The sequence below is a fragment of the Columba livia genome, chromosome 17 (assembly GCF_036013475.1).
Source record: "Columba livia isolate bColLiv1 breed racing homer chromosome 17, bColLiv1.pat.W.v2, whole genome shotgun sequence".
Classification (NCBI taxonomy): Eukaryota; Metazoa; Chordata; class Aves; order Columbiformes; family Columbidae; genus Columba; species Columba livia.
In genome coordinates, this window is record NC_088618.1 from 5762149 (window position 1) to 5781640 (window position 19492).

The window sequence follows — 19492 nt, forward strand, 5'->3', positions numbered from 1 at the left end:
TCCTCTAAACTGTCTTCATTGAGAGGGAGCTGATGTGTGTGGACAGCTGCACAGAGTCAGCCCACAGTGCCTGATGAAAACTTACATTTCTTTTCTTTTTAAGAGAGTGCTGCTTTTCCGAAACATGGTTACAAAGGAGAAGGAGAAGCTTGGCCTGGTTGAAACCAGCTCTGCATCACCTCATGTCACACATATCACGATCCGCCGCTCACGGATGCTGGAGGTGAGTGACCTGGCTTGGCTTGCAGAAGCCAACCAAGAAGGCAGTGACTTGGTCTGACGAGAACATGGGGTGTAAATGTGCTTTTACCTTTTCTGTGGGCACTGAGGGACGCAGTGCCAGTTCTGTCGCTTTTGTATGAAGTGATGTTACAGGAAAATGCTGGACCTTAGTTCACCTCAGGCTGCTACAAACCTGGAGTTTTGACTAGGAAAAATGCTGGTCTTTTTGAACACAAGATTCAATGACAAATGCAGGTTCCTGGGGTGTATTTGCATGGGTGTTTCATGTGTCTTCCTACGTGATTGTTCTCTGCTTTTTCTGCTCTGTGTAGGATGGATATGAACAGCTACGGCAGCTTTCCCAGAACGCCATGAAGGGAGTGATCAGAGTGAAGTTTGTGAATGATCTGGGTGTTGATGAGGCTGGTATTGACCAAGATGGTGTCTTCAAAGAGTTTCTGGAAGAGATAATAAAGAAGGTGTTTGACCCTGCACTCAATTTGTTCAAGGTATGATGCAGAACTGCAGATGCTGACCATGATGACCCATTGCAGAGAGAAACAGCCTGGCTTACTGCACTGTTACCTGTTTGTGTGCAGACAACCAGCGGTGACGAGAGGCTGTATCCATCCCCGACATCTTACATTCATGAGAACTACCTCCAGCTCTTTGAGTTTGTGGGGAAGATGCTTGGGAAGGCTGTCTATGAGGTGAGCCACAAGTATCACGTTAGGATATTGTCACTGTTGGCATCTGCCACATGCTGGGGGAGGTGTTATTGAAGAGGTGAGTTTGAAAAAATGACTTGGATAGAGATATTGATGATGGAGCAGTCTGGCACTTCTTCAGGCAGGTATTAAAAATAGTTTTGGAGGTCAAACCTGAGACATATCTTGATTATTCTTCCTGGTGCTGGGGACACTAGAATAGTCTGTTATTTCGGTGTTACAACTTACAAGCATCCATTTGTTGATAACTTACTTAAAGGGACAAGTGTTGAAAAGGAGGACGGGTTGATAGAATGACCCTCTCCATGCAAGATAGTTCTTTTAAAGAAAACATGAAGTTGCCCTGTTGCCTTTTTGTAGCTGCTCGGCTAATTAATGGATTTTAGAAGGGTATGGGTTTCTTAGCTGATTTCAGTGTCTTACATCTTTGCACTTTTTCCACAACACGTGATCTGCCTACGAGCCTCATAGCCAAAGACGTTACACAGGACAAGTGTGCAGCAGGACCTTACCTGTGCGTTCTCCTTGTCTGCAGGGAATAGTTGTGGATGTACCATTCGCTTCCTTCTTCTTGAGCCAGCTGCTCGGGCACCACCACAGCGTCTTCTACAGCTCCGTAGACGAACTTCCCTCCTTGGACTCAGAGTTCTATAAAAATCTCACTTCAATTAAGGTTTAAGCATTCATTTTCAAGTTGTTTGACTCCCTTAGGACTGCTGCTAGAAATACTAGGATTGTACATTCTTATGGGGTACTGATCATCTTTAAAAACACACTGGAAGTACTTGGTGATGCTGAGGCAGGTTGGCAGGTGGCTGTCCTGTGTTTTTACTGGGGCACGCAGGGGTGAGAAAGGAGTCTGAAGGTGTAAACCTGGAACTGGCAGTCGGAAAATCCTGAGTTTTATCCTCAGTTCTTGTGCAGTGTCCCCGTAACCTAGAGCAACTCAGGTTGATTCTGTAATTCTATGGTTCTATGTATTTGTTATGCTTTGGTGCCTCATATCTACTGGGGATCACTTAGTGGGAGAGTAATAGAAAAATGCAGAGCTGCTGTTCCTGCTGCTAAACACTGACCATCTTTCCCTTTCTCTGTTTTTCCTCTAGCGCTATGATGGCGATATCAGTGACTTGGGCTTAACGCTGTCCTACGATGAAGATGTGATGGGTCAGGTAGGTTTTTATTCAATGACTGATAGTCCAAGTCCACAACCCTGGCTCAGGCAGTCCCTGTTCCCCCTGGCTAGATCCCAGCTGCTCCACACAGGAGCGTCTCCCTCACTTGTCTGGCTGATGCCACCAGGAAGAGCCTTTGAAGCACTGAGAGGGATCCTGAGAGATCCCACAGCCTGTGGTGCCAGAAGTGGCAGATTGGGGCATTTGGCAGCAGAACTGGGTTTGACTCCTGAGCAGGGGTGTCCCAGCTTTTATTAGTGTCCTCGGAGCAGAGAAATACACCTGCAGCCTGACTTGCCAGCAGAAGACAGCTATTATTCTCTGCTGAGCTTTCTGAGAGCTGTTCCTGAGCATCTCAAAGTCAGGCACTGTCCACACTCACAATACAAAGTGCTTTTTACTCTGGTACTTGCAGTTCTGAGCATTTTGGTTGGATGCTCCGTGTGGCCCATCTGAACAAGGATCCTGAGGGGACTGACTGTAGATGACCTTGTGTTTGATTGTAGTTAGGGCTGAGCTCTGCTCTCTTTTTATAAAAACCACCTGTGCTGACAGGTTGGCTCAGCATCAGAGCATCTCTGAACTCCCCTGTAGGATTCTGTGGCTTCATTGAGTATTTAGCTGTGGGCAGAGAATAGCTTTTTCCACAAAAAAGTTTGCCCTCTGACCCTTAATTTTTCTAGTGCCAGGATTTTGTATTTTCTAGGTGAAAAACATTGTTTTGTGCTTTCCCTGCATAACTGGTTTTCTTGTCTTTTAAAAAGAAGAATCCGTGTGAGCAGGGAGGAATTCCTTTTCTTTTAATGTAGCCATTTCCATCAGAGAAACTTGATGTCAGTCAAGAGATCTCATGGCCTTGAGAAGCAAAGTCTGTTTGTCAGTCACTTATAAAGGCGTCAAGGTTCTTGGTTGTACTTGTGCCTTGGGTTCCGTGCTGCTGTGTGTGCACAGCTGGAAAATACAGATAAGACATCAGTGGATGCTGTTGTTGCTGCAGGTTCTGTGAGGAAAGCCCAGCTAGCGCAAAGCCTGAACAGTTAGCAGTGCAGATCTGGTGGCACAGGGCTCAGAGACCAGTCATGGAGCATTTATCTGTGGCAGCTTGTCCTTGAGAGCTTTCCATGCTGCATTTTTTTTTATTCCTAGGTTGCCTAGTTTGGACCTAGCTTGCATTACAGCACACAAAGCTTCTAAATCAAGCAGGGCACCCCGTTTTCCTTGTGCTTTGGCCACACTGAAGCATTCAGCTGGGGTAACCTTGTGGTTCCTGGTTGCACTCGTGTGTCTCCGCTGAGTCCAGCCTTGTGTTGGGCACAGGGGAGCTGAGCTTCTCCCCGTGCTGCGCTCCCTTCTGACCTTGGAAGTCACCTGGAACTGAAGCCCAGAGGCCACTGTGACATGTGAATAATGACTTTCCTGAGTGCCCAGCTTGAGGGACAGGGAGCTGTGTCACTCGAGTGGCCCCAGAACGAGACCTGTGGAGCAGACAGCCGGGGATTGTGCTGGCAGACTGAGCTATGCAAAGGCTCTGAGCTCGTTCAGCCTCTGGATTCGGGGATTATGACAGTCCCCCGGGGCTGTTTGAGTTGATTTGTGTGCGGTTCAGCAGTGATGGATCGGACGAGAGAGGAGGTTTCCTTGAAGAAGTGCTGGCTCCACTGGTGGGAGCAGTGGAGTTCCCCACTGTTCAATTACTGTGTTAATAGTTAAGTGAAACTGGTTCAAGGCAGAAGCAGGATTATTACTTAAATTTTAAATCCTACTGTTTTATTGTAAAAATAAATGTTTTATGGGGAGGTAACAGCTTAGCATGGCATTTCTTTCCATTGTGGTTCCAGGCAGTAATTAGCGATACAATCATTTCTTCCTCAGCTTGTTTGCCATGAACTTGTTCCTGGAGGGAAGACCATTCCCGTTACCAATGAAAATAAGTAAGTACAGCAATTAGATTTTTAAGGTCACCACTGCAAAATACTTTATTCTAGTTCCTTGGGCTTGCATCTGGAATGAATTGAGATAGATTGGAGTAGAAGGAGCACATAAATATCTTAATAGAATTTACTGGTTACAGTTCATCGGCAGAAATTGTATTAAATTCGATTTGCAAAATAAAAATTGACAATTTGCTTCTTGAAACAGCGCTTCTGAGGTCAAAGGCACACAGTCTGTGAGATTCTGCAGAATTTAATGATGGTGATAGATACAGACAGATGGATTCAAAGCAATTCAGGCACACAGTCGTGAACATAGAGGGCACAGATGCTCAAAGACACCTTGGAGCAGACAGATCTTCTCAGAATGATAACATGTGGCAGTTGTATAAAGCGCTGTTCTTCAGAGGAGACAGTGGTGAATTCAAATGTAGTCGACAGTCGTACTTTAGATACAGGAAATCGGAGGAGACACGGAGCCCTGTAGCTATTTTCACAGATAACCGACTTTTAGATAGTTATCGTAAATGTCAACTCCAGAGCCTGAAAACCAAACCCACCTTTTTGTTCCCTTCATTTTTTTCCTTTCTCTGTACCCTTCAGTGATCATAAAAGCAGGGTAAAATATCTATTAAGCAGATGTGTGTTTGAACTGGTAATCTGGGGGTTGTTCTCTTTAATGGCAAGTGAAAGCTGGATCCTACCTGAGGATTTGTCTTTGTTAGTCGTGCTTCGCAACCTGATGTTCCCAGAAGTCTCCTCCCTTCTCGAGCTCTGACCAGGGAGTTTGCATTTGAAAGGATCATTCTCTGGCTTGTCTGAAGTCAGCTCAGGGAGAAAGTTGAAAGTCCTGTATGTTGCTCTGATCGCTTACAGCAGAAACTTTGAAGCTTTTGTGCAGCTGTGCACACAGATTGGTAGTTGGGAGGGAACAGCAGAAGCATTAGATGTGGAAGCAGTCTTGAAACAGTTCTGTCTGTTAATGCAGACAGAGGTCTCCTGGCTGAAAACCCAGTGCAGGAGATTGTGGTGGTGTCTGCCCAGGAGCTGGTGAAGAAGAATCCACCAGCTTGGTTGTTCTGACTGTTGGTGAGAAGAGAAAGCCTGATGGTGCTTCCCCCTGATAAACAGTGCGCCTCTTCATACCACTGGGGTGAAGGTGGAACTCCTCAGTGGTTTTTGGTGTGTTGATTCTCCAGCCATGGGTTCCAGTGCAGCGTCAGAGCCCAGACATTTGTTTTTCAAACCTAGAGAAGCGACCGTGACTGGGATCTGATCCTTTAAAGAGAAGCTGGACGCAGGCTCCGCTCTGTGAGCTGCTGTCCGGCCAAGGTTCATCAAGTGATGATTATTAAAGCCAGCCAGTCCCTGGGTTGGGAAGAAGCTCTGAGAAATGAACAGACGGTCCCAGAGGTGGGAGGCAAAGTCTGGGCAGAAGAACAGCTTTTTCTGCTTAAACAAAGAGCAGGGCCCTGGAAGGGGAAAGTGTAATGCAGTGCTAGTCCCTTTTGGGCTGGAGAGACAGGTCAGCAGCCTGGTTCCTGCACCAGAGAGGTGGTTCTACCTTGTTGCTGCATCTCCGTCACTGCCACCCTCCCTGTCACACACAGGATCAGCTACATCCATCTCATGGCTCACTTTCGGATGCACACGCAAATCAAGAGTCAGACAGCAGCACTCATCAGTGGATTCAGGTCAATCATTAAGCCTGAGTGGATTCGTATGTTTTCCGCACCAGAATTGCAGCGGCTGATCTCTGGTGACAACGCTGAGATTGACCTCGAGGACTTAAAGTAAGTGAGCAACTTGGTGTGCTGGTCTCCCTGCTCAGCAAACCGAGCCAGTTTCTTACAGAGCTGTTTGGAGGTTTGCAGGAGATGGACTCTTTCATAACTTTCTGCTCCTCTTACCTGAAATTTGAGGAGCAGACAGAAATGAAGCTGTAGAACATGTTCCTTAAAGCTAATTTGGACAAAGTACCAATGAACAGGAAGGGTCTCTTCCTCCACTGGTTCCTGAGAGTAGAAATTCTCTCTGCCTGTCACAACCTTTCTCTCCCCAGAAAACACACCGTGTATTACGGAGGCTTCCATGGGAGTCACCGGGTCATTATCTGGCTGTGGGACATCCTGGCCAACGACTTCAGCCCCGAGGAGAGAGCCATGTTTCTCAAGGTAATTGCCGGTGTTACAGCCCCACCTGCCTTTCAGGTTGGTTGGGCTAGTGCTGTTCCAGTTAGCTGGGAGCTTTCTCCAGAAATGCTTGACACTTTAAATCAACATCCTGCTCCTCAAAGGGGCAGCCCTGGAAGCAGAGATTCTATAAATGCTCTTGTGTCACCCTGAGTAGTCTTGCCTAGACGGCAGTTTTCAAAGACCCGCAGAGCTGTGCACTAAAGCTCAGCAGCATGTACTGGGGGTGCTCAAACGCCAGCCCGAGCAGCTGTGGCTGCATTACCTGCAGGTCTGGCACAGCCAGGCTGCTCTCGCCGCTGCCATCTTTCACCGTCCGTCACTTTTTCAGTTTGTTACCAGCTGCTCCAGGCCTCCGCTTCTGGGCTTTGCTTACCTCAAGCCTCCGTTTTCCATCCGCTGTGTGGAAGTCTCCGATGACCAGGTAGGGACCCTGCTTGCTCCTGTCTCTTGTGTTCCCTGCCAAGCCCCTCCCAGCCTCCTCATCTCGCACCAGGAAGATCTTAAGGCATAAAGATACATGTTCAATAGGGCAAGGTTAAACAACCTCATGCTAACAGGGTGCATGCAGCTGCACCTACCTGCTCCCACACACAGCAACACTTGGGCTCTTACTGCCTGTCTCCAGGGTTGTGTTTTCCCCTTGGGACCCCTCTGTGCCACTGATCCTGTCCCCTGTGCACCCTGCACCCCTGTTTGTGGCAGCAGTTGCAGTTACAAGAGAAGCTCCTTTCTAACCACTGTGGGGGATGGGGCTTTGAGGTTCAGCTCTCCCTGTTCCTAGCAGACAGGTTTAGTGTTGGCACCTCTGCCCTGTGCACAGGCAACCTGCTTGGCAGGAGCACAGCGGAGAAGTGCAAGGTGCTGTATTTCTGCCCCGTTCTAGGACACTGGTGACACGCTGGGCAGCGTGCTACGAGGCTTCTTCACGATCCGCAAGAAAGAGCCGGGCGGGCGTCTCCCAACCTCCTCTACGTGTTTCAACCTCCTCAAGCTCCCCAACTACAGCAAGAAGAGCATCCTGCGGGAGAAGCTGCGCTACGCCATCAGCATGAACACTGGCTTCGAGCTGTCCTAGTGGCCCTGGACTCGGCGATGGGGGCTCTCGGAGCTGCTGGCTGCTGCTGGAGGTGGAGGCCTTCGTGCACAGAGCTGCCAGCTCACGCGAGGGCTGGAGAGATGCAGCTGATAATAAAGGTTTCCAGGGAAGAGCTGCTGGGCCAGATAGGGCTGGCTCTTCTTGGGCACTGCTCCAGGATGAAGGAGGTGACGGGCCTGACCCAATGCACTTCACTTGACACCCACGTAAATCGTCTTTAAAAGCAAACCCTAGGGGAGCACAAAAGGAACATTAAAAGTGCCAGTCAGATTAGTGACCGTGATACCCCCAGCAGGCTCTGCAGTCTGGGCAGCTGCTGCTGGGGGAGCCTTTCTTTTTCCTTTCCCAGGAGATGGTCCAGTTTCTTACTGGGTGGAAGTCGGTCTGTGGGAAGCTGCACAAAGGCAGAAACGTGACAGAGCCCACGAGGAGACGAGCAGGAGGCTGCAGCGTTGGATGTGCCACAAACGGGCACTGTTCTCTCAGGTCAGGAGTGCATGGGGGCTGCCCGATGCCCTCGCTCTGTGCGAGTCCCTTGCATTTGTCTTGGAGAATGAACCACTTGCCCAGACTTGAGAAGCAGCAGGTTAAACACAAGCAGATGGACTCTGCCACTCTCAGGAAGGTTCCCGAGTGCGGGAGGTTAAGAGCTCAAGCAGCAGGCGTGGGGGTCAGCGTGCTGAGCCAGCTGCGTCTCTGCCAAGCTCTTGCCAGAGCCTGTGCTTCGGACAAGAGGGTTTGTTGCCTGAATTTGCTCAGGAGCAGAAAAGGTTCAATTTTATTCAGTTTCCAGAGGACAGGCGGTGGCGCGCAGCTCGGGCAGCCCTCGCCCCCTGCGCGCTCTGGAAGGGAAATGTGTCGAGTTGCCGAGAGCCCTCTGGAAACCTCCGCTGGCAAATCTCCTCTTGCTCGGGTAGAGGTTTCACTTTGTTTGCAGGCTCTTTTGTGATGGAGACATGCTGTTTCGAATCAGGACTTGGCCTCTGCGTAACAGCCACATTCACTTTGTTGCCAAACTATTTATTTTGGTCACTTTGTCTCATTCTGGCCTTATTTTTAAGGGTTGATGTTTGCCTGCAGCAGGCAGCGTTTTCAGGTTGCTCTGAAAGGCAGGGTGTGAGTGGGGAGTTTGCACGTGTGTGTGTTTTGAGGAGGTTTGGACCTTTCCTACCATTTCTAATGAAGTTCAGAGCTTGATTCATAAAGTGTCTCTGCAACTTCCCAGCCTTGGTCCCTTGCTGCTGCAAGTCCTGCCTGGGCCCAGACCAGGTGAGAGGAGGGACTGTGATCTCCTGGGCTGCTCAGATCTTGCGGGGTTTCTGGCACAAAGGAAAGCCATGTACATTCCCCTGTTTGGGACAGGATTAAAAACCAGTCACCCTCTCGCCTTCCCCAATTCTGCTCGCTAATAAAACAAGCTCACTGATAAAGCAGAGGCTGCTGCTCTCTCCCCTGGACTTCCCTTTCCCCCCAGACTGTCCTATGGCACCGGTGACCCTCACCCTGTGCTCTGGCTCCTCTGCATGGCTCGGTGCTTTGCTGCACGAGGCAGCTGGCAGCAGCCAGACCCTACCTCAGCCTTGGTCCATCCCTCAAGTTGCACCAGGGAGGTTTAGATTGGACATTAGGGAATATTTCTTCCTGGAAAGGGCTGTGGGGCATTGGAACAGGCTGCCCAGGGCAGTGGTGGAGCCACCGTCCCTGGAGGGGTTGAACAGATGCGAGATGAGGTTCTCAGGAATGTGGGTCAGTGCCAGGGGTGGGTTAACGGTTGGACTCGACGATCTTGAGGGTCTTTTCCAACCAAATTATTCTGCGATTATGTCCCGCAAAGATTCACATCCCCAGGTGTGCACGTTTCTCTGCACAGAGGAAGCTCCCTGGGCTCTTTGAAGACCCTCTGAACCACGATGTGTTGCACATTTCAAACAGACAAGAAAATACTTTGTGCTGTTCAACCAAGAGAACAGAGGTGGCCTTTGCTTTGTTTTTCTTGTCTTGCTTCAGCTGGTTCTCAGAGAAGTAACCCCTTTTTTTAGAACCAATGCCTGGAAATGCGTCTGGAAAACCACATCAGGATGCTTTTTCTATGTCAGCTCAGTAATATTAAACAGGAGTGATCGGAAGCATTAGTGAGGACAGGAATGTCTGCATTCAGAGGACTCAAGATACTGGACTGAGTCCAGAGAAATTAAAAATGTTAATAAGCTGCTTTTTTTAAAATTGGATTTCTTTTTTTACATAGAACATTTCAGCATTAACCAGTTGTTAATGTGTAGTTTGGAGATTTTAGGCACTGACTTGTACCAATCATAGTTTAAAATATCAGACGAGCTCTTTTCTTTTTTTAGGGAAGAGCGGTGTCTGAGTAGAGCACAATGGTTGTTCAGTTGGGTGGATTGTTGAACACAGCAAAGTAAAATCTTTGTTTCCCTTTTTTCCTGCCTTCCTCAGGAGTACCATTCCTAGCAATGATCTTAATGCAGACTTAGCGAGGTCCCTCCAAACCAGGAAATATTGCACTACCAGACCCTACATCCAGTTTTGTAGCTAGTGTAGAAAACGTGATTGTCTAGTGTGTGCTCTGGGTGGTTGTGTGTGCAACGACATTGCTCTTGAGCAGCTGATTTCTGTATGACTGGGAGGCTTTAATGCATTTTTACCTGAGCAGAAGGCTGTGAACGTGTGTCGGTCCCTGCCTGCACCACGGTGTTCTGCGCGGTGTTCTTCGTAGAGCAGGGACGCTTCTGCCATGTGAGATTAATGACTGTTTTTTCTATAGAAAACTCACTGCTGGGGAGACCTTGGTTCCATCCCTTGTATCAGAAATGCAGGAAAGAGAAAAATAAACCTGGTATGATAAGATGAGTGGATGTCTCCTCTTCCTTTCTGTGGTGCAATGCTGCCGCTCAGAGCAGGGAGCGGAGTTTTGGGGCACTGGTACTGCAGGCGGCTGTGAGATGGGCTGGGGGCTGCTGCTCCCTTGGAAATCCCTTTTGCCGGGCTGGTTCCTGCGTGTGCTTGGGTGCACCTGAGAGATGGGCTCCTCGGGGTGCTCTGGTGAGCAATATGAGACCTGGCAGCATTGTTTGAAGCAGGATTTGTTCTTGTGTCTTGGAGTACGATGGAAGAATCCTATTTGGTTCTGCATGGTGCTGAGACTTGGGTCCTTCATACTTTCCTGGGAGTGCTCCGGGGATGTGTTGGTGGTGAGCCCAGGGCAGGAGTTCGCGGTGCTTTGTGCACGTCTCTGCTCAGCCAGGAATGGCTGGTGGAAGGAAAACCAGATGGGAATGCCAAGGCAGATCCCCCAATGCAGGAGTGCGGGGCAGCACGTGTCCCCGAGCACTCAGCTGCCCTGTTGGGCGAGCGCTCTTTGCCAGGAGCTGCAGCTCGGTGGCAAAGCTGCCTTCAGAAGAGCCAGGCCTGGGTTTGGGTGGCGAGCGGGGCCAACTCTGGATCTTTGCAATGAGGAATTTTACACTTCTTGGTTTGGGGAGGGAGAAGAGACGTGGGTTTGTGGGGCAAGGCTGCGCTTTGTATTTTAGAAACTGCCCTAAGGACCCGTCGCTCAAGCCAACATGGGGTTTGTTGTTAGTAATAATAATATAGGCACTGTGTTGCTCCCCTCACCTGGCTCTGGGAGCAAGGAGCTGTGCCTGCTGCTCCTGCTTCCCGCAGAGTTCAGAGTCGCTGCCTGGAGCTCCCCTGGCTCTCTGCCCACTCTCGCCGTGCCCGTCCTGCGTGTTTGCCCTGGGACCGTGCACTCGGGACCAGCCCTGTGGGTGCTGGGGCTTCTCTGGGGAGAGGGAGCTTGGCGGGAGCGAGGGAGAGGGCTCGCAGTCAGTGTGCAAGCGCCATTGTTTTGACACAGACACATATGGCGCCGTCAGAAACAGCAAAAAGAAACCCCACAGCAGATGCTGCCAAGGCAGAGAGCTGGCAGCGAACAGCCAGGCCTGCAAAGTGCCTGCTTCCCTGTCGCTGCGTGGCACGCCAGCACGGCACGGTCTTGCCGGGGATGGCTCCGCGCACACCACTGCACCTCGGGACTGGCCGAAGGTGGCGTCTGACGGTGGCCGAGGCGCTCGGACCATGCATGGGCTGGGCACGGAGCTGGAGCGATCGCCGGAGGCTGGTGCTGCCTCAGCGGCGGTGCTGGGGTGTCCCAATCGCGGTGGCTGCCGTGTGGGCACAGGCGTGCTGGGGAGCTGACAGCTTCCCCCGCTGCTCCTCCAGCCTGGCCCAGACCCTGACCCACACTGCAGACCGGCGTTCCCTCTGTTTGTGCAACGTCTCGGCCCATGCTCCTTCCCAGCGCAGTTGCGGGTTTGCATGGAGAGGGAGGAAATGTCCCAAGCTCCGCTCTCCACATCCCTGAGCACAATGACATCAGGTATTCCCATATCTTATTTTTGTGTTTGCTCACGTTTACCGAGGCATGCAGCAGCTCCTGCAGTGCATCGCTGACCTGACTGGGAGATGCGGTGGTCAGACCTCCATGGCACTGGCTTTTTACACTGCCACCTTGTACTGGGGCTGTTCAGAAATGTGCTTTTGTGGCTGTTTCTAAGGTCAAATTCCTCGGTACTGACCCTCTGCAGCTTCCCCTGGGGTGGCTGGAGCACCGGCTCTCGCTCTGCCCCTCCGTGCTCGCCCTGCGGAGCAGCCGCAGCGGGGACGGGGCACAGAGATGGGCACTTTGTGCTGGGTTGGGGCAGAGCTGGAGCTGAGGGACCAAGACAGCCTCAATGCAAACGGGCTGCATCTGCTTCTGTCTGATGCAGGGACAGTGGCTTTTACCCCAAGATGCTATCACGGGCCTTTTCTAGCCAGGTCTTACCAAGCTGTAGCACAAGCTGTTTGGGTGGGGAGGGTTTTTCTTTGACCACTTCCAGGCAAAATGGGATTTTCGGGGGCCTGTGACTGCAGAGGACTTGACCCAGTGGCAGATGTGGTCCCTTCTGCTCCTCCAACTGGAGAGGAGGAGTGGGGGGCTACTGCTGGCTCCCCGCTGCCACGGCTATGCACCCCAAAACTCGCCCTTGAGGTGCAGCACCACGCCAAGCCCTGAGGTGGGGACTCACGTACGGGTCCTTCCTTCTGTGCATCAGCAGAGGGAACGCTGCCTTGGATAAATTTACATATGACTTGGCAAAATGTATGTTTGTGTGATTTCTGCAGGAGCAGCAGCCGGCTCTGCTGCTTGCACGTTGTGGCGGTAATAGAGGTGCTTGAGTTATAGTGAAACTTATTTCATTTTACAGCTCCTACAGCGTTAACAGATGTACAGGCGTCTGATCCAATCATGCAGCAAGAGATTTTGGGGCCAGTTCTTCCAGTTTTGACAGCATGTAAGCTAGGAGCAGCCATACATTTTACAAACAAGAATAAACGACCCTTAGCAACATATGTCTGTGCTGGCAGCTCCAGCGTCATCATAAATAAGGAGCCCTGCTAGGAAGGGCTGGATCTGGGCTCTGCAGACGGTCAGGACGGACAAAGCATCTGCCTTCCTCCCGGGATATTAATGAGGCACAGGCGCTGGAATCCCTGCGCTGTACGGCTGGAGTTGCTGGGTGGGGACAAAGGACTTGGGGAAACAAATGCTGACCCAGAGCGATAGAGCTTTATTTGTTTTAAAGCCTGTATTTCATTTCAGTGCCGCTTTGCTCCTGCCCGCTGTCTTGCCAGGCTCTCGTGCTGCTCCCTGACCCAGGGACCTTGGGGACGGCACTCAGGAAGGTCCCTTTTGTAGAGCCGACTGCTGTACGATGAGGTGGGGAAGCAAAGGACAAACTCTGCACGCTATGAAGTCTTAAGGGGCCAAGTGTGGCCCCTGCGGAGCTGAAGCAGCCCCTGGGGCTGGGAACGCGCTCGGCCCAGTCTCTGCTCAGGCCTATATTTAAGCCTGGCCTTCTGTGCCCGGCTTAACTGAAACCACAGGGTCACCCCAGACACCAGCCTCCCTCTGATTCAGCCTTGCGAAACAATTGCACAGACGTCTTTGGATAGAAAGGGAGAGAGAGGGAGCTGAGTGTGCCCTAATAAATTTAATCTCTACATCATGTTAAAGTGCAGTAGCTAAATTTATTTCTCTTTGCAATCAAAACAATACCAGCTTTGGTCCCAAAACAGTAGTGAGATTTTTTTTCCCCCAGCTGGAAAAAGAAAATACTATAAATCCATGCTGGAACTGATTTATATAGCATTCATGAAGAATTTATATTGCAAAGAATTTTATTCAATTAAACTTGAAAAGCCTCTAGATTCTTAAGGTTCAATAGTGATCACTGAGACAGAGCTATCATAAAACTGGATGGCCTGTCTGGAGCAGGCATTGAGAAAATGTCTGATGTGACATTGCAGCTGACGGTACAGTCCAAATCAGGAGCATTTGTCAGGGGGATGTGTTACAGGCTAAGGCTTGGAAAATTACTCTGTGAAAAATGTGCATTAACAATAGCCATGAAATATCTGTTTGAAAAAAAAAAAAAAGGTGAATAATGAGACAGCACTATCTCTTAGCACTGGGCATTCTTCACTCTGACCCCACTCTGATTAAAAAGTTAGCACCAAAGCCAGTCTCTTTTGGGAGCAAGTTTAAGCTTGTTTCTACTTATAGAAGAGAGGAAGCTGCGCAACTGGCTGAAGAACTCCCAGTACTAAAAGCGGCAGCCTTGGTGCAGGACGAGCACCCTCGATGTGCAACCACCCACCATGCAGGGAGGGGAAGCCTTAAACCACCCTGATGTGGGTTCTTCCCAGTTACGTTTCCAAGCTGGAACTGCTTTGGACTTCACTGTGGAACTGGAATTCTCTGTATTCTCTAAACACCGTGGGGGTTAACTCATTCCGCTGGCTGTAATGCACTTGTTTATGTGCTGAGTGTGATTTTGGGCAGTTTTCAGTCCCTCGGGAAGCTGACAGGGAGGATGTTGTCTCTGTTGAAGCACTGCACTCTGCTATGGTGATATTTGCAGACAGGTTCTCCAAGCTCTAGGACATGCTCATCCACGCTGCTGAGGGCTGAGGTCACCGCGGACGGTATGTGTGACACACAGACCCATTTGGGTGTCAGCCTCTCTTGCAGCTCTAGCTGAGGAGGTGCCAGGTCCCTGCTGCTCATCACAACCTCTTTATCTGCAAATTTAGTGACTTGAGTCTCAGAATCACCTCGCCTGCACGTGACCTGCAGGATTCAGCCCTTCCCACTTCAATACCTCTGTCCTGCGCCAGCCCCGTTCCTGGCAGAGGCCACACAGGGCTGTCAGCACAGAGACATTCTTCACATGCATAAAGAGCAGCAGCCAGAGCCAAGGAATTCTTGGTGCGTTCCTGTAAATCTACCCAGCTCAGCTCCAGCCAGGGCTGATGGATTGAAAGCAGCTAAAAAAGAAAAGCACGCTGGGCTCAATATTAAAGCATGACAGTTAAGGGCCCTTCGGTACAAGTAAATCATATTTATTATTTCAAAGCTTGTGGACCGATTTCCCGCATCTCCCCACAGTTGCTGCTCTGTACAAGCATTATTATGACTTACAAAGAGAAGTTGATAGTTTTCTCCTCTTCACTCCGCAGAGTCCTGTCAATGCCTTTCCACAGCACCTGCTGCTGCCCCGGGAAGTGAAAACATCTCTAGAAATCAGCTGTGGGTCTCTGGAGTCTCCTGCCTGAGCCCCAACCCAGGGCCAACAGTAACTCTGACATCTGGACAAGGCCCAGCTCTGTTCTTCACAGCATTTATGAACAAGGTCTAGTTACTGAAGCTGGAAGTTCTTGGCAGCTCACATTTCCAGTCCGGGCTTGTTCTCCTTCCCTTCCTTGATGGGGAAAGCAGAGAGGATTTCACTTCCCATGACCAAGGAAACAAAAATTCCCGGTCCCAGTTACGCTTCAGGCTTTATATATATTTTCTCTTCCTTCCCTTCCTTCATTGCAGCATAACGTGCCAAAACGAAGAGATAGTCGCTCAGTCTGAAAAGCAAAGGAAAATCAGTGAAACCCCTTCTCCCACCAGGTGCATTTGTACCCAGCGATGTGCAACTACACAGCAAAGCACACAGGATCGCAGTGGAAGAACAGCGGCTAAGAGATCAAAATGGCTTTTCCCTCCGCACCACAGCACTGTCCACACACTCACAGGCCTCGCAACGAGACTTTTTAACAAGCTGCTTATTAATCCTTCAAAGATCTTATTCTAAAAGGGAAACGTTTTAAGAAGTGAAACCCTGTGGTTTTATCCCAAGACCAAGGGAGCAACACCAGGCACACCTCAGTAGTATAGAGTAGGGGTTTGAGATTTGTTTGTTCACCTGTTTAAATATTTGGCCACGTTTGGATCAGCTTCTCCTGCTTGTACTAAAGGCACCACACTAGAAAAAGAAAATGACAACTTTAACACATTTATCTTTCTGGCTCCGAATGCACAAAGGACTGCGATTTGTGGGAGCACCAACCTTCACACCCTGACCCATTACCGTTTCCTTCCCCAGGAAGAACTTGTGGTAGCCAAATGATGCCACTAATGTTTGTCCCTGTTCTGGGGGCTGCAGCTCCACCCATGTGCAGGACACTCATCAGTGGGTGTCACCGAGCAATGGGAGCAGTTTGTGGGTAACCAATACCCTTATGGACCCTTCTTTTGTTGAGGGAACAGAGCTGACCAGGGTACAGCCCTTTCTGGCTTCCTTTTGACAAGAAGCCACTGACTGCAATGTTAGATTTTTGAAGATGGTGCAGTGTATCTTGTCAGAGCAGCAATCCTTGCAGCAGAGCACACCCACAAAAATCCGTGCAGTAGAGAACCCCCAGCAACTCAGAACTGTGGATGAGCAGATTCAGGCTCATGCAAGAGACTTTGCAGTGATTTAGTAATGAGCAGACGAAGTTTTCTCCTACGGATCTTCCTGGGGGAGTTTTCGTCTCCAATGGAGCAGTGGGACAGGGTGGGTGAGAGCTGGCACATCTTCAGCCACTAAAAGCTTCCCTGATCGCCCACCCGCCGGTACGCAGCTTCCAAATCAGCTACAAGCTGAACACGTAGATGTGTTTCAGCATAAACCTGTCTGGTCTTTCTGAAGTTCTTAGCTTGGATGACCCAGTTCAGGGCACAGAAGAGATTTGCTTTTTGCTGACTACACTCCTGGAATTTGACTAATACAAACTACATTTGACTAATACAAACATACACAGCCTGACTCAAGCTCCAGCCGGCACAATACAGCCATGGTTGATTGCTCTGACTGCAACAATTTGCTCTCATAGCGTTCTCATCACCTTTTATCAATTTCTTTCTGTTATGCTACAGCCAACACTCACCACCTTTCAGCTCTGCGGCAGACAGCTCGGGAAAAATGGAGAGCAGCGCTGCTTTTACCTCCTGACTGCAACAACAATGGAACAGCGCATCAGTGTCTGCTAACAACAGATACAGCCATCCGCCTCATTGTCCGACCGCCGCAATGCTTATCACATCTCACACACGCACAACTGAACCCTGTGTTACAGCTGGGCAGCAGGGAAGAGAATCCGAATGCGGTAGGATGTGGAAATTTAACTCAACCTCTTCTCTGCTTTTCTTTTGGTATTTGTCTGTGCAAATAATGGCCTCACAACCTGTTTTCCCATGCCAAGTGGTGGAGCAGATTTACTTAAACAAAGCGAGGTCTCCCTAGTCAGCGAGAGGCACAACCAGAACTTACAGGCAGGATGAAGGCTCGGAGCGGAGGAAGATGCTCTGAATAACTGTCGATCCACTGCTCCAGCTCCAGAACTGGCTTCTCACTAAAAGATGTTCGTTCTATAGAGGGAAAAGAAGAATCAGCTAAAAGAAATATAGAAATGATTCCCTCTACAGATAGAGCTCTAGTTTCGTATTTCTTGGATCAGTAAATCCTAAGAAAGCATCCCAAAAAAATCCTGCTAGAGCAGGGCTGGCTCCCCATTTGGCAGCCAGGGCCAGGTGTGGTGTCAGGGCAGCGCCTCAGGCCAGTTTACACCACTCAAGTCACACACGTAGCAGCTTGTGGGATTGAGTGTGACTTCATTTGCGTGTGACTTCACTCAGCAGCAGACAGAGGCTACGGAGCAGCCTTGGGCAGCTCAGACTATTAACACCACGCAGCAGTCCAGCAGCAGTGCAGGGGGACAGCCAGGATTCACCACCCGTTATCCCAGGAAAGGTGTGGTGGGACTTACTCAGGTGAGCCTCCCTGGCTGAGGAGAGAGGCGTCGCGATGTTGGAGCCCACGTCCTGCAGCATGCACTGGACCTAGACGTGGCAATCGGGACAAAAATCAGAAGCACTTTCATTAAGCGGCCTTTGATGCTCCAGTACAACCGCAGCGAGCTCCGGGAGGCGACAGCTGGTTGTGCTGATTAAAGAAGATCCTACCCTTGTTGTTCATCATCCCCTGGCCTGCTGGCAGGGGGGATCAGATAAGTACTCCCTAATTGCTTTATGAGAAGCCAGATTAGCACATGTACTTGTTTTCACTGGCACGTCAAACCGCCCTGGCTGACTCTGCAGAAAGCAGACTGGGGAGCACTCACATAATGCCTTTGCTGGTGGAACATGGAACCAGTAACCTCTGGAAGAAAGGCGGTGACAAACAGCTGCAGACAACGCTGGCTCCATGTCACATCTGCTTCCAAGAGGGACAACTCTCCGCAACTCAGGACACCTGACAGGCAGTCTGGTAAAGCTTTTTGAAGTCTCTGATTAACTCGTTCAGAGTTTTTGTGCACAGTGACGCTAATTAGCAGAACCCACAGATGGCTACGATGGGAGCTGCCTCCCCACGTGGTTACTTTGCCCCAATTTCAAATCTGAGGCTGTGTGACAACAAGACTTGTGTCCACAACCGTGTACAGCAACAGGTCTGAACAGATCTAGAGATCTGCTTGTCTGCCCATAACTAATCACTTGATCTACCAATTTCCGTCTTGGTTAAAGAAACTTATTTCTTAGAGAGTAATCAAGGATCAGAGTCTTAAGTATTTACTTAAATACTTAATTTTATTCATTAAATTCTTGTGTGTCAATGGGAGCACTGTGTCCAAAATTAAAGAGTATAAGAACACATTTCAATAGCATTGACGAACTGGCCACACTGGGTGAGGATTATCATTATACTCACTTTGTGAAGCTGCTCAACAAACGTATGGCCCTTTTCACTGCTAAATTCACCAGCAAGCCTAGGTTTAAGAAAAAGCAGAATTAGTTAGAAAGGGGAAAGTTACCACAAGCGTGCATATGTTTTACCACATGAAAGACACAGAGTTTGGATGCTCTGGCTGTTTGTCAGGGCAAGTCAGCAGAGAAGTCGGGGCACCGGGCATCCCCTTCCCTCCCGCAGGTGGTGGGGCCAGGGGAGAGGGTGTTAATGGACCAGGACACCCAAAGGACCCACAGAAGGGGCTGTGACGGTGTCACTGGCCCCGGTGCATGGGGAGGGCCGGGGTTCAGGCAGCCCTGGCGGGGCACGGCCAGGCCTCCAGAGCCCCTCACCCGGGATGGGGCCCTGGGACCCGGGGTTACCCGATGGCCGAGCTCAGTTCGTCCGTGGCTCCCAGGGCCTCGAAGATCCGGTCGCCCTTGGGCCGCCGTTCCCCGGTGAAGGTGCTGGAGAAGCCTTTGGGAAAGGCCCGGGAGGCGCTCAGGGCCGGGCCCGGCCAGGCCGAGGGCCGGGGGTCGGGCCGGGCTCTGCCCCGCGCTCCCCCGGGGAACCCCCCGCCGCTCCCGGTCACCACCTGCGTCTCCCGTCCTCGTGTAGATCCTCGGGGCCCGGTCGCTGCGGCTGGAGGAGCCGCCGTCGGGGCTGCGGGAGCACAGGCCGTCAGAGGGGCCGCCGGGCCCTGCCCCGCCCGGCCCGGCCCCGCGCTCACCTGCCCGTCCTGCTCCGTTGCCGCCGGCCCAGCGGGCCCCGCAGGCCCCGGCCCGCCGCCGCCGCCCGGCGCAGCAGCGCTCCCGGTAACATCGCTCGTAGCCGCCGGGCCTTGACCCTCCGCGGCCACCGTCCTTCCTTCCTTTCGCCCACGCGCGCTGTCACCCGAGCGCCACACCACGCTGCACCGCCGGCTTCCGATTGGTGCTTCTCAAGTCCCGTCTCCACCAGAATCCCAGCTATTGGCTAGAGAGCAA

General features: G+C 50.8%; 2 protein-coding genes across 6 annotated transcripts in view; one reads left to right on the forward strand and one right to left on the reverse strand.

Moving 5' to 3' along the window:
- UBE3B (ubiquitin protein ligase E3B) overlaps positions 1-10215 on the forward strand; it is a 22183-nt gene extending 11968 nt beyond the window's left edge. For 4 of the 5 annotated variants that reach the window (XM_065033565.1, XM_065033564.1, XM_005498203.3 and 1 more), the window contains exons 20-29: positions 104-223; positions 555-731; positions 822-932; positions 1486-1623; positions 2057-2122; positions 3998-4056; positions 5667-5849; positions 6119-6230; positions 6580-6672; positions 7135-10215. In XM_065033565.1, the coding sequence (XP_064889637.1) occupies positions 104-223; positions 555-731; positions 822-932; positions 1486-1623; positions 2057-2122; positions 3998-4056; positions 5667-5849; positions 6119-6230; positions 6580-6672; positions 7135-7326 (1251 nt within the window). In that variant the 3' untranslated portion in view covers positions 7327-10215. The remainder of the gene's footprint in view (positions 1-103; positions 224-554; positions 732-821; positions 933-1485; positions 1624-2056; positions 2123-3997; positions 4057-5666; positions 5850-6118; positions 6231-6579; positions 6673-7134) is intronic. The other variant, XR_010466776.1, reaches the window with a different exon arrangement.
- Positions 10216-14795: 4580 nt separating this feature from the next.
- Positions 14796-19468, reverse strand: MMAB (metabolism of cobalamin associated B). Its single transcript, XM_065033596.1, has 9 exons — positions 19237-19468; positions 19102-19169; positions 18890-18983; positions 18489-18546; positions 17548-17620; positions 17052-17149; positions 16669-16733; positions 15663-15722; positions 14796-15324 (listed from the first exon to the last, which is right to left on the reverse strand). The coding sequence occupies exons 1-9, from the start codon at positions 19326-19328 to the stop codon at positions 15237-15239; spliced, it is 696 nt and encodes a 231-aa protein (XP_064889668.1). The 5' UTR covers positions 19329-19468; the 3' UTR covers positions 14796-15236.
- Positions 19469-19492: the final 24 nt, after the last annotated feature.

Coding starts and splice junctions, on each gene's coding strand:
- MMAB (XM_065033596.1), bottom strand. CDS start 19,328: ATGTTACCGGGAGCGCTGCTGCGCCGGGCGGCGGCGGCGGGCCGGGGC. Junction 18,984..19,101: donor CACGAGGACGGGAGACGCAG/GTGGTGACCGGG, acceptor CCTTTCCCAAAG/GCTTCTCCAGCACCTTCACC. Junction 17,621..18,488: donor TTGTTGAGCAGCTTCACAAA/GTGAGTATAATG, acceptor TGCCACGTCTAG/GTCCAGTGCATGCTGCAGGA.